Source organism: Xenopus laevis, chromosome 6S (genome assembly GCF_017654675.1).
Source record: "Xenopus laevis strain J_2021 chromosome 6S, Xenopus_laevis_v10.1, whole genome shotgun sequence".
NCBI classification, from domain to species: Eukaryota; Metazoa; Chordata; class Amphibia; order Anura; family Pipidae; genus Xenopus; species Xenopus laevis.
This window is the reverse complement of record NC_054382.1, coordinates 102,012,524-102,027,186: the sequence shown is the minus strand read 5'-3', so window position 1 is coordinate 102,027,186 and position 14,663 is coordinate 102,012,524. Positions and strand designations below refer to the sequence as shown.

The window sequence follows — 14,663 nt, the reverse complement described above, 5'->3', positions numbered from 1 at the left end:
TCACTTATCGTGACCCAGATGATCGAATGTGATCCCAAAGTATCTGGGTACCTCCATAACGCTGTAAAATGCAACTTCATAAATTGGAACTTCCCTCACTCTTACCTACAGTATGTTCACACTTTTAAATAAATAATTCCTTTATCAATTCCTCTAACCTTTATAAAGTGACTTGAACTTCTTGTGCCGCAGAGACAGTTCAATATGTAAAAATCATTTTCAGGGATTCTTAAATTACTGAATTACAGTACAGGTATGGGACCTGTTTTCCAGAATGCTCGGGACCTGGGGTTTTCTGGATAATGGATCTTTACGTACTTTGGATCTTCATACCTTCAGTCTACTAGAAAATCATGTAAACATAAAATAAACCCAATAGACTGTTTTTACTTCCAATAAGGATTAATTATATGTTAGTTGGGATCATGAATAAGATACTGTTTTATTATTACAGAAAAAAGGAAATAATTTTTTAAAATTTGATTATTTGGATATAATGGAGTCTATGGGAGGCAGCCTAATTGTATATTATATGCCATACGACATCAAACATACTACATAATGCAATAACTTGCATTATTATTTCAGTTGAATTATCTTTAGTATCCTTTTTAACTGTAAAAGGGAAACCTTGCCAATTGCTTTCTTGTCAAAATAGCAATGAAAATGTTGTATTAATTACTGAAGACCTAACCTCAAAACTGGGGGATTCTTAGCATGCAATAAATATATGCAGTTTGATTATTTTTCTGATTGGCTGTGTGTACAAGACCAAGATAAGACACTATAGGGGGCCCATTTACTTAGTTCGAGTGAAGGAAAAGAAGAAAAAAAATTTTTGAATGTTTTTTTTGGCTACTTCGACCATCGAATGGGCTACTTCGACCTTCGACTACGACTTCGAATCGAACAATTCGAACTAAAAATCGTTCGACTATTCGACCATTCGATAGTCGAAGTACTGTCTCTTTAAGAAAAAACTTCGACCCCCTAGTTCGCCACCTAAAAGCTACCGAAGTCAATGTTAGCCTATGGGGAAGGTCCCCATAGGCTTAGCAATCTTTTTTTGGTCGAACAAAAATCGTTCGATCGATGGATTAAAATCCTTTGAATTGAAAGAGTCGAAGGATTTAATCGTACGATCAAACAAATAGCGCTAATTCCTTCGATTTCGATATTCGAAGTCGAAGGATTTAACTTTGACAGTCGAATATCGAGGGTTAATTAACCCTCGATATTAGACCATAAGTAAATTTGCCCCTAAATATATGCACGTATGGAATCCATGAAATAGACACTTTTTAAAATAGCATTCAAAACAGCAATCTAAATATTGTTGTGTGAGAACACTGGGAGATTTCAAATTGATAGAGTATAAGAAAATATGATGCTATCATGATGGCCTCCTTTTTCTCATCATTATCTTTATTTGCCGAACTAGCAGCTTGTTATTCTCAATGTGATATCTAGAGCTAGGATTATATTTGATTTGTGCAGTGTACGAATATGTCTCTCTGGTACTGATTTTCCAGCTGTATAATTTGATTTCTATATTTTTTTCTTGTACTGTTGCTGTCAAACACAACAAATCATTAAACACTGTAATGTATCATATTCATTAAAACAAGCTGCATGGTTCTGTTAAATTGATAATTTAAGAGCAATAAAGCCATGACAATTTCTAAAAACTAGGAAATGCCAAAGATCCCTTTGGTTCTTATCTTGACAAGAATATGTAAAGTCTAATATAAATGTCTTTTTTCAACCCAACTTAACAATGTAACTATTAATTGCCATATATGTCAAAGCTGATAAAGATGTCGATTTATCACAATGTATTCAACAAATCTGAGGAGCAACACTGAACAATAATACCTATACAGTTATTTAATCCCAGATTCAGATCTCACGTGGGGATTAACAATTTGGGACAATTGTTTTCAGTGCTAAAACAAATCAGTCAGCACAGAAAATAAATTGTTAAATCCAAAACTCCCATTATCTCTTGACAGCTAAAGTTAATACATTGAGCCCACAATTTTATTATCACAGCGAAACACTAAAGAAGCCAGAAGGATCTGTTGCTTATTTAAAGAGTATAGCGAGAAAGGACATTGTTGACTTTCAACCATTCTGGAAATGTGTTCATACCTGCATTTGATAACAGTTACAATACATAGAAAAACTAGACCCTTTGGAATGTTATGATTACATAGTTATAAATGGTAACTGTTCATATATAGTGCTGCTGTAACTACACTCAGCACTGTAGAGAGACGTTGTTAAACATGTTGAGAGGCTGCCTACAATCTGAATGATGCATAAGATAAGATGCTAAGAATACATTTCCCAAGACCACAAGGAGAAAACACACAACCTGTAATATGTATTATATATGTTGTGAGCTCTTTGGGGCAGAGACCTCCTTACTAACCCTTAACATTATGAGTAGTGATGGGCGAAATTGTCCTGTTTTGCTTCGCCGAACAATATGAAAATTTCCCACAAAATCTGTGAAACATCTTCCCACAAAATCTGTGAAACTTCTGCAAAATTTGCGAAATTGTGAAAAATTTGCTGAATTCGAATTTTGATGCTTGCGTTAGTTCTGCTGCTCGCGTCAATTTTGATGGCAACGTTAAAGTCAAAATTTTGACAATATGTTTTTGATGCGAGTGACTTCTCCGATACTGGGCAATTTTTCACTGCAGTTTCGCAAAATTTTTTGACCATTTCACGAATTTCGACTTCAAATTTTCGGGTCGCTCCTATTTGATTGAATGTTAGCCGTTAAAGTTTTGCCATAAATAACCTCCCATTAGAGTTGTGAGTACATTCAAATTTATTAGAGTTAAAACAAATTTACATAACTTCGAAATTCGACCTTTGATAAATAACCCCTAAGAATCACACATCTTCACTGAACTGAGAAATACCCTCTGGTTCAGTTTTGCTTGTAATGTAAACTCCAATTAGAGTTAACATGGCAATTCAGCAATAAATAGTTCAAAGTTATCTCTATGGGGCACATTTACTAAGGGTCGAATATCGAGGGTTAATAATCCCTCAAATTCGACCCTCGAAGTAGAATCCTTCGAATTTGAATATCGAATTCGAAGGATTTTAGCACTAATCCTAAAAAATCGATCAAACAATAAAATCCTTCAAATCAAACGATTCAAACGATTTTAAGCGATTGATTGAGGGATTTTTCTTCGATCAAAAAAAGCTTAGAAAAGTAATGGGGAAGGTCCCCATAGGCTAACATTGTACCTCGGTAGGTTTAAACTGCCAAAGTATTTTTTTTTAGTAGTTTTTTTTAAAGAGACAGTACTTCGACTATCGAATGGTCGAATAGTCGAACGATTTTTAGTTCGATTCTTTCAAATCAAAGTCAAAGGTCGTAGTAGCCTATTCGATGGTCGAAGTACCCAAAAAAATACTTTGAAATTCTAGGTTTTTTTCATTCAAATCCTTCACTCGAGCTTAGTAAATGTGCCCCTAGGTCTCTATCTATCTATCTATCTATCTATCAACAATATCTATATATCTATCTATAATAAATATAATAAATGATAAATATTTTGTTTGTGCTTTGAATAAAGTATTTTTATCTACCGGCCAATCACATTTCCCTTGCAAAAAAAACACAGAACAAAATATGTAATATTTTGGTAAATGTAAATATTTTAACTTTTACTACAAACGTCTTATTATGAAAGGGGACAAGAACTGCAAGTTAGAAGCAGGAATGTAATGCTTCCTCCAAAATGTACATTGCATTTTACATTATTACATATTTACATTATTTCATACTATATATTATATTTAAAGAATTTATACTTATCAGTAAGTTGAAGTCTAAGAAGGTGCCATTAAAGTTATACAAAATTAGTTCAGTTACCTTCAGTAATAAAAAGATGCTTTCAAGCATAATTGTAATTTTTGAGTTTTAATAATGCCCTTGAAATTGATGAATAAATTATTTGTGGGCAAAAAAATACCAGTGTTTGATGAAAGTACTTATGTTTTCAATGCAAATGAAATTATAGTTAAGTGCAAAGTTGGGTGTATTTTCATGTTCTTACAGAGTTCTAAATCACATCCAGAATACAAAGTTTTCTCTACTCATAATTAAATTCAATATTGGGAGTCTTGCATAAGAAGAACAAATTAATAATTCTAAGCATGATCGAAAACAGTTGGCAATTTTCTCCTGAGAGTAACAATGGGAAAAAACTGAGAAGATTTAATTGAACCTCTGAACACTTGTACTACATGCTTAAAAAAATTGATCATTATTAAAGAATGTACAGCAGATGAGTAAATGCAGAGAGAAAAAAAGGGTTACAGTTGCATTTGAAATTTTAATCCATGAAAGAAACCAAAATTAGGACAGGAGAAAATAATTCATATAATAATTAATAGTGACTTAAAAAACGGAAAAATATGGCAATTTCAAATGAACTGCAAAGAAATGCAAGCAAATATAATAGCCATCTGCTTATTTTTTGACAATAAAACATTACTTTATGCATGCTGGGTATTGATTATTTTATTCTTTTTATTTATGCTTAAAAAGCAAAGTAGTTGTGTTATTGATACTTGGGGGTTTGAGAAGTTAATAATACAATCATCTAAGAAGGCATTTACAGTAAAATAGATCCAATAAAGGTTATCAACTTGGCTTTCCCCTCAATCAATGCTATAAGACACTTTGTGCTCTTAAAAAACAAACAGTTTTGTTATTCACGATAGTTATTGTGTGATATGATACATCTCAAATAGAATGGTAATGCAGTGGATCTGCCATTCCTGCCTTCAACGTAATATTAAACTCCAAATAATGTAAATACAACATTTTTGGATAGTCAGATTTTAATTGTTGATAAGAAACCCATATGTGCAAATTTAAGATTATTACAATTCAAGATGGCCTTTTCTCTTCTAATCACTGCAAAAAAATGAATATCAAAATATTGAAATCTGCATTTTTAAAACTTGAATTTTCAAGATTTTTCATATGAATAAATAAATAATAAGAAATAAAAATAAGAATGTTCTCTGCCTATGGTCTGTTAAATTTTACAGGGTGCAGATTTACTAAGGTTCAAATGGTAAATTCAAATTAAAATTAGAATTTTTGAATTTTTTGGGGGTCAAAACTCATAATTTCAAATTTAAAACCACCAACTCGGATTTGAATTTGAATGTGAGATTTAATGTGAGAAATCCTTGACCCTGGAAACAGTCTAATCCAATACTTCGCCACCTAAAACCTGCCGAATCCATGTAGAAGTCAATGGCAGAGGTCTGTTGAACAATTTAAAGATGTTAATAGCCTTCCTGGCATTCAAGGTTTTTTTTTAGAGGAAAACTCAATTCAAATTCGATTAAAATTTTTCGATTGCAAATCATTCCTATTTGATCGATTGTTAGACATTCAAGTTTTTTCTTAAATAACCTCCCATTCGAGTTGTCAGTACTTTCGAAATTATTAAAGTTAAAAAAAATCACATACCTCAAAAAAGTAAAAAAAAATTGAATTTTTAAGTATTTTTTTAAGTACTTCGACCATCGAATAGGCTACTATGACCTTCGAACGTTTGACCATTCGACCGTTCGTTTGACCATTCGAATGATTCAAACTAAAAATCGTTCGACTATTCGACCATTCTATAGTCGAAGTACTGTCTCTTTAAAAAAAACTTTGACTACATACTTCGGCAGTTTAAACCTACCGAGGTATAATGTTAGCCTACCTTCCCCATCACTTTTCTAAGGTTTTTTTGAGGATTTCATAGTTCGATCGAACGATTTTTCGTTCGAATGTTCGATCGTAGGATTTGCGGTAAATCCTTCTAATTCGATATTCGAATTTGTAGGATTTTACTTTGAGGGTCGAATTTGAGGGTTTATTAACCCTCGATATTCGACCCTTAGTAAATGTGCCCCCTGGTGTTTGCAAATGAGGGTTTTTTCCATAGGGTGGATCACCATACTTTATTTCTGCTAAAAATCCTTTAAACATTTTGCCACCAATATGGATTCATGAAGCTTTGTTGCCATCAAGTACAAGATACTGTTTTATCATTACAGAGTTGTTATGTTTGCTCCAAAAGATTACGACGCCTTCAAGCTCTTTTTAAAAATGGACAATGTGCAATTAAATCTCACAATGCACAATTAAAGTTCGCAATGCCATAACAGTTTAAAGGGATACTGTCATGGGAAAAAAAAAATGAATCAGTTAGTAGTGCTGCTCCAGCAGAATTCTGCACTGAAATTCATTTCTCAAAAGAGCAAACAGATTTTTTTATATTCAATTTTGGAATCTGACAAGGAAGAAAGGCAGTCCTTTAGGTTTAAATGTTACCTTGTGGAGGGAAGGAGGCGTGAATTACTGTTGCCAATTATTCAAAGGAAAAGAAAAAGATAGTAAGAGCCCCCTTACTCTCAAATTAATTAACTAGCTTATTTAAATTATATAGTGAACCAATGAGTTAATAATTATAAGTGCTTATAAAGTGCTTGTGCTAATAAACAAGATTTGCTTAGTTTGATTAAAGCTTAAAATAAATAACACAACAACAAGTTCAGAGAAGCATAATGTTGCTTTTTCTGTGTATTACAAAGTGGCCAGTGCCAACTTGTTATTTATGTACTTAATCTATAAGCAATAGATTCAGAATTCCAATAAATTAAAAAGTGCTAGTGCTTAACCATTACTCAGTTACCGACTGAGTGTGGTTCGAAATAATTAATTTATGTAAGTGCTAGTGCATTATAAAATCACAAGGTAATTCGTTAAAAATTTCGTTTTACAAAAAGAGGAACCAGGACCAACATTCAAAGAAATTTGAGTAGGAAAAGGAAAATAGTGTAGAGGTGGAGTAGTCCCAAAGAAACTGCTGCCTGTTATTTTCTAAGCCCTGGGACCCCACACGGGGAGAAAGTAGTACACTGGGGACTGTGGTCTCGTATATTACATGCCCTATCTCTTAAAGAGCTAAAATCTAAAAAACCACAAATCCACCAGTGCCATATGAACAACAGAGAATGAAGAAATTGAATGTGGTTCCCTGGCCCAGACTATGAGTACCCAAATTCAGTTAAAAAAGATTGTTTTTAAAAAAAGGTTTTTTAAATTTTTGCCTTGACAAAGCTTTTTAGCGAAACGCATTGGCAGAGCCTCTCTTCACTATAATACTTTATTTTATTTTATGGTTGCTTAGATTCTAACTACCATTTCGATCAAAAAACCTTTTTTTAAAAACAATCTTTTTTAACTGAATTTGGGTACTCATAGTCTGGGCCAGGGAACCGCATTCAATTTTTTCATTCTCTGTTGTTCATATGGCACTGGTGGATTTGTGGTTTTTTAGATTTTAGCTCTTTAAGAGATAGGGCATGTAATATACGAGACCACAGTCCCCAGTGTACTACTTTCTCCCCGTGTGGGGTCCCAGGGCTTAGAAAATAACAGGCAGCAGTTTCTTTGGGACTTCTCCACCTCTACACTATTTTCCTTTTCCTACTCAAATTTCTTTGAATGTTGGTCCTGGTTCCTCTTTTTGTAAAACGAAATTTTTAACGAATTACCTTGTGATTTTATAATGCACTAGCACTTACATAAATTAATTATTTCGAACCACACTCAGTCGGTAACTGAGTAATGGTTAAGCACTAGCACTTTTTAATTTATTGGAATTCTGAATCTATTGCTTATAGATTAAGTACATAAATTAACAAATTGGCACTGGCCACTTTGTAATACACAGAAAAAGCAACATTATGCTTCTCTGAACTTGTTGTTGTGTTATTTATTTTAAGCTTTAATCAAACTAAGCAAATCTTGTTTATTAGCACAAGCACTTTATAAGCACTTATAATTATTAACTCATTGGTTCACTATATAATTTAAATAAGCTAGTTAATTAATTTGAGAGTAAGGGGGCTCTTACTATCTTTTTCTTTTCCTTTGAACAATTTTGAAATCTGACATGGGGCTAGACATATTGTCAATTTCCCAGCTGCCCCAAGTCATGTGACTTGTGCTCTGATAAATTTCAATCACGCTTTACTGCTGTACTGCAAATTAGGGTGATATCACCCCCCTCCCTTTTTCCCCCACAGCAGCCAAACAAAAGAACAATGGGAAGGTAACCAAATAGCAGCTCCCTAACACAAGATAACAGCTGCATGGTAGATCTAAGAACAGCACTCAATAGTAAAAACCCATGTCCCACTGAGACACATTCAGTTACATTGAGAAGGAAAAACAGCAGCCTGCCAGAAAGCATTTCTCTCCTAAAGTGCAGGCACAAGTGGAAATGGATTTCAGTGCAGAATTCTGCTGGAGTAGCACTATTAACTGATGCTTTTTGAAAAAAACATGTTTTCCGATGACATTATCCCTTTAAGGAGTATTACTGTACATTGCGAAATGCGAATTTTTATTCTTATTTGTGTAAACTGTTTTATTCTTCGTGACTTTTAATAAATTCCCTCGTTAGTTTTAATCCTTTTCCTCTTTACTTTTTAAATAAGAGAGTTATTTTCCCTAAGGCTAACAGAAGGAAGCATAGTTACTGTATATCAGATTTTTTTGTACGTGACCTTGAGAAACCAATCACCTATGGATTGAAGAGACATTTACAGTAAATATGCTGTGCCAGTTGACCTGATGGTTTTTCTTTAACTATTCTTGAACAAAATTGGTACAGTTGTAGAAATAAAATGTAGTTAGTATAGCAATACGCAGACATTATTTATTAACAACGACAAATTTCCAGCTCCTGGGTTCTATGCTAATGCTTTTTAATTTTTTAATGTCCTCACACCACACAACACAATTTCTGGTCAGGCTGCAAATAAATACAGTACAAATTCAAATGTCTGGTATTAAATCATTTCGGCAAAATATGTACATTTAAAAAGATAATTATATTGAAATTTAGCACAAGTAATATATTTATTTTGCCACTCATACATTTCGATGATATTCTCATCTCTGTAGTGCAAATAAATGCTAAATACTATAAGCTTTTTTTTTTTTGTGTGTGGTTGGAAAAAAAAGTGCAAATAAAGAGAAGCAGATGGTCCCTTTGTGACTGAATGAAGAAAAGGGTTTGGAGAACAATACATGAATAGGTGTAGCCTCATAAAACACTCAGCCACCTGCTGCCAGTCCCTTTCAAAAAAGATTCTGTTGCATATATATGTAGCAAATGTATCCTTGAGTTTCAAAAATAATCAACAATCAAAATGTAAAAAAATATGATAAACATTAACTGAAACGGCCTTACTTTCGAAAAATGATGTTTAAGGTCCAATAGCGTATCTTTTAATGGCAGATTGTGTTTAATACATGAAAAAGACATACATAGTAATTATAATAATCAGCTTTTACGTGTACTTGATTACATGAGAGTTCTTTTCTTGACATATGTTATAGCTAGAGTTTATTAAGTCTGTTCCTAATGAAATTTTTATTTGTTTATTTAGGGATTTTCTCTTCAGTCAGAATATCAGAATCTTATCAGCCCAACATCTACAGCTGCCCAAGCTGTTACACAAGCAATGGAGTATGTTCGTTCAGGCTGCAGGAATCCTCCAGGACAGACTGTAGAATGGAACAATGAATACTGCAGTAATGGGTGAGTAGTCAACCAGCACACTCTAGTGTTGAGTCTTTAGTATTTGCTCATTAGTATTTTTCTCACTATAGTAAAATTCCTAAACCCTAATCCCCTTAAAGGGGACCTGTCACCCTAATAACAAGCATTACTTACATAACTTAATAATTAGTATTAAAATAAAGTGATAACAACATCAAAACTCAGGGGGTATTTACTAAAACTCAAATTTTTCTCACTATAATAAAACTCCTAAACTCAAATCCCCTTAAAGGAGAAGGAAAGCTACGGAGGCATTTTATCGCCAATAGATTAGCTGCAATAGTGCAAGCTAGAATGCTATATTTATTCTGTAGAATGCTTTACCATACCTGAGTAAAAAGCTCTATAAACTCTCTGTTTGTTTAGAATAGGAGCTGCAGTATTAATGTGGTGTGACATCACTTCCTGCCTGAGTCTCTCCCTGCTCTGGGCTCAGATTACAGTAGAGAAGGGAGGGGTGGGGGGAGAGGAACAAACTGAGCATGCTCTTGCCCAGGGCAATGAGGTTTAAGCTGAAGGCAGGAAGTCTGATACAGAAGCCCATGTGTACACAATAGAAGGAAAGAAATGCTGTGTTTCTTTTGACAGGGGACTCAGAGCAACATTACGTTGGGGGTTTACTGGTATATTTAGATGGACCTTTCTGATAAGGCTTACTTAGTTTTAACCTTTCCTTCTCCTTTAAAGGGGACCTGTCACCCTAATAACTAATTCCAAATCTTATTTTATCATGCTAGTCATGCAAAATAAATTGTAATTACACTATATAAATTATTTTAATCTTGTTTCCTTCAGTCAGGGAATTCATAATTATAGCAAGCAGGCAGGAGCCATTTTGTGGATGCTGTTATTAAGGCAAGCCTTGCATCAGCTCAAAAGTTTGTTTGTGCACCAGAATGGGGGACCTGATGTCCATCCCCATACACTTGTTACACAATTAAATGGTGAAGAGAACGGGGGAATGTGTGGAGAGCAGTAACATCTAGTAACATCTATGCCTAAGGCATATAGGAGGGGCAGGCAATATTTGATTGACAGCTGATATTTTTAAATGTGTTTACAACAGCTATAAATGCTTTAATAGAAAAAAGAATTTGGATTTCATGTTTAATTCATGTATAACTTTTATTATACAGTTTTTTATGTCTGTATGACAGGTATGGGACCTATTTACCAGAATGCTTGGGACATGGGGCTTTCGGGATAATGGGTCTTTCCATAATTTGGATCTTCCCACTTTAAGACTACTAGAAAAGCATGTAAACTTTAAATAAACCCAATAGGCTGGTTTCGATTCCAATAAAGATTACTTATATCTTAGTTTGGATCAAGTGCAAACTACTGTTTTATTACTATAGCGAAAAAGAAAATAATTTTTAAAAATTTGGATTATTTTATTATAATGGAGTCTATGGGAGACGGCCTTTCCGTAATTCGGAACTTTCTGGATAATGGGTTTCCGGATAACGGATCCCATACCTGTACTAATGAGTTCTGGTGCTAATGTTTTAGGGGCACATTTACTAAGGGTCGAATATCGAGGGTTAATTAACCCTCGATATTGCCGCAAATACTTCGATCAAACGATTCAAGGGATTTCAAACCATCGAACGAAGGATTTTCCTTCGATTAAAAAAACCTTGAAACCTTATGGGGAAGGTCCCCATAGGCTAACATTGAAGCTTGGTAGGTTTAAAGTGGCGAAGTAGGTAGTCAAAGTTTTTTTTAAAGAGACAGTACTTTGACCAACGAATGGTCGAATAGTCAAACGATTTTTAATTCGAATCGTTTGAACCGAAGTCGTAGTTGAAGGTCGTAGTAGCCTATTCGATGGTCGAAGTAGCCAAAAATATAACTTCGAAATTCAAAGTTTTTTTACTTCGAATCCTTCACTCGAGCTTAGTAAATGTGCCTCTTAATGTTATTTTATCTAGTAGGGATGCCCTGGATTTGGGTCCGAACCCTAATTTGCATATTTAAATTAGGGGCGGAAAGGGAAATCATGTGACTTTTCGTCACAAAATAAGAAAGTAAAAAAATGTTTATTTCCCTCCCCTAATTTGCATATGCAAATTGGGACTGGTATCGGTTAGAATCTTTCACAAAGGATTCCAGGATTCGGCCGAGTGGATTTGGTGCATCCCTACTAGCACAACATGTGGAGGCTTATTTATTAGAGGTTGGATTTTAGTGGTTTTAGAGGTTTTAAAAAACCACAACTAAACTTACAAACTCTAAAAAAAAAATTAATGATTTCACAGAATTATTAATCCATTGAAGGGGCAGCATAAGTATATAAACAAGTGCCGCCCCATCATTTGTGGGGTTTGCATGTGAAGAGAGGTCATGGGATCAGCCAGTTACATGCCTACCCCCCACCTCAGGGGACAATAAGTTGGCCCGAATCTGTCTGACCCATGGGTCCTGTGGATTTCAGGCCAACCTGCACATTACTATTTGGTAAATTCAATATACTGTAGCCATATTGCATATAATGTATAGGCAGCACTTAGCACATACAGCTGTTAGGTGTGTGTGCTAATGCTCAGAGTTATTACCTGGAGACATTTTTGCATTTGGTAATTAAAGCACCTCTCCAAATATCCTGTATAATACACTGTACTAGTTAACATGATTGTGCTTGGATTGATTTGCTGTAACACCATATACAGGTATGGGACCTGTTATCCAGAATGCTCGGGACCTGGGGTTTTCCGGATAACTGATCTTTCCATAATTTGGGTTTTCATGCCTTAAGTCTACTAGAAATTCATGTAAACATTAAATAAACCCAATAGGCTGGTTTTGCTTCCAATAAGGATTAATTATATCTTAGTCGGGATTAAGTACAAGCTACTGTTTTATTCTTACACAGAAAAAGGAAATCTTTAAAAAAAAAAAAAAAATTTGGGTTATTTGGATAAAATGGAGACAGCCATTCTGTAATTCGGATTTCTGGATAAGGGATCCTATACCTGTACAATATCTATTAGAAGATCTTGCTATGCAAGCATGAAAGAACATAACACTGAATATCAATAGTGACAAAACTATCCACAAAATACCAAAATGCTAGAAAGAATGATCTAAATGGTTACATTTTAAAACACGTTTTTCTTTTCCACAGGAACATGCAGAGGGACAAAGCACTCTACCTCACCTGAACATAGGAATCAAACAAGGAAACATTTTCAGATGAGGACAGCAGGGACAGCATTTGTCAAAGGATTGTGTTATGCAATCGTACCCCGTTCCATTTTTTTCCATTTTGTTTTTTAGAAGATACAAGTTGCTAAGCACTTAGGACATTTGCATTTGTGGGTCATCCACTCTGGGAAGAATAGTCTTGCTTCTTTAATTTCACTTTCCAAAATCCATTTCAGAACGTGATTTCTACCCCCACCACCTCCTTTCTAAAAGGAAATTGGACCATTCAAAGTTTCTGCTGATTTTGCTGTGAAGTGCTGCACTAGTTACTGCCTTAGCAACTGCAAACTCTCTGGATTCTCCATTGGTTTTAATAATTTGTTTATACAAAAGTACAAAGGACTTTTCCAATGGCTTAATGTAGCACTCATAGCAAGGTTGTAAATAGCGCCTATGTCCACAATATAAAAATGTGAATGTTTTTGTAGCTACATTTCAGTTTGAGGTTGGTTCCTTCCAGTTTATTCACTATAAATAAATCTAAAATTGGCAAACATTCATATTTGTACTTGTTTTCTAATATGTAATATGTCTATATTTTCAAAACATTCTGGAGAAAGCGTTTCTCCCCAGGAATGATGAAAGAATGCGTTTTACTCTGCTGATTGGCAGAGCGAGTACAGCAAGACATAGAGAACACAAACATGTTTATTTTCTACTGCATTATTATTGCTTTTTTTAATCAATCCTTGTGTAATTGTTAGTAAATGTCATTATGTCCTTATATGTATAAAACTGCCAAAAGCTTACTTGTTATTTTACTAGATGCAGAAACAGATTGGAAACAGCTAAATTATAACTTTGCTATATGGCTCTGTATTTTTTCCCCTCCATACTGTGTCTGTATTTAATCTTTTTTAATGAAGCCTGTTGAGCCTATTTATGTAATAATAAATCTAGGTGTTTGTAAGTAATTTTTTAGCATCTTAAGTTTGCTTGGCTCACATCAACCCGTTTTCTTTCTGTTGCGACAAATAAAAAAAAACCAAATGCAGTTTTAAGGTACAAAATCAATATTTACACCTCTATGTCTGAACTAAACGATGCCATGATAACACACTGCAGGAGATTTGCAAGGTATGACCAGCTGTTTATATCTGTAGATTGCAGGAAAATGTTAGGAACCACAGGAGCAAACAATTGTGAAGAAATATGATACATCATCATCTTAGTTCTCTATCAGGTTTTGGCACGAGAACTTGGCATGAGGGTAGTGATAAATTGTTCTTATAAGCTATTATGATCACATGTCACATCTAGTGAAAGAGCCATGAAGAAGGAAAAATGCCCTAGTTCTAGTTGTATTTAACATGAATATCAAAGGTCGTTTGACAAATAGGAGAATTTCTCCAGGCCAAAATGTCATTTTAACTGGATAGCAAATACTGAAAAAACCTTAGAGTAATCAAAACGCTTTAAGATTCTCTTAGTTATTTATAAAAAAAATCATTACTTTATTCATATAAAAAAATAGCTGTTTTATTGAGGTTGACTGAGAAAGATGCAAAGAAGACATTAACCATACCAAACCCTCATATGGATGTGCAGCCTGTTTCTGATGAAAGCCTCATTATATTCAACATTTCTCCTTCATCCTTGATAGCTAACCCCCCTCAAAGAAAACTACATTTGAATTTTCTTCATTGGTGTGCACCTATTCTAACAAAAACCTTAAGTTCATCAATCTCCAATCATGATTTGTCGACCCCTATAAATTTGCCCATTTCTATTCTTTGAGTAAGTTCATGTCACCACCTACTCTGCAATCATAGACTT

The 14,663-nt window shown here is 34.2% G+C and overlaps 1 protein-coding gene across 2 annotated transcripts in view; it reads left to right on the top strand.

Moving 5' to 3' along the window:
- The window catches only part of LOC108695307 (thymocyte selection-associated high mobility group box protein TOX), a 171,801-nt gene extending 157,973 nt beyond the window's left edge, over positions 1-13,828 (top strand). For both annotated transcript variants that reach the window (XM_041567875.1, XM_018223744.2), the window contains 2 exons: positions 9,508-9,659; positions 12,808-13,828. In XM_041567875.1, coding sequence (XP_041423809.1) covers positions 9,508-9,659; positions 12,808-12,844 — 189 coding nt within the window. In that variant the 3' untranslated portion in view covers positions 12,845-13,828. The remainder of the gene's footprint in view (positions 1-9,507; positions 9,660-12,807) is intronic.
- Positions 13,829-14,663: the final 835 nt, after the last annotated feature.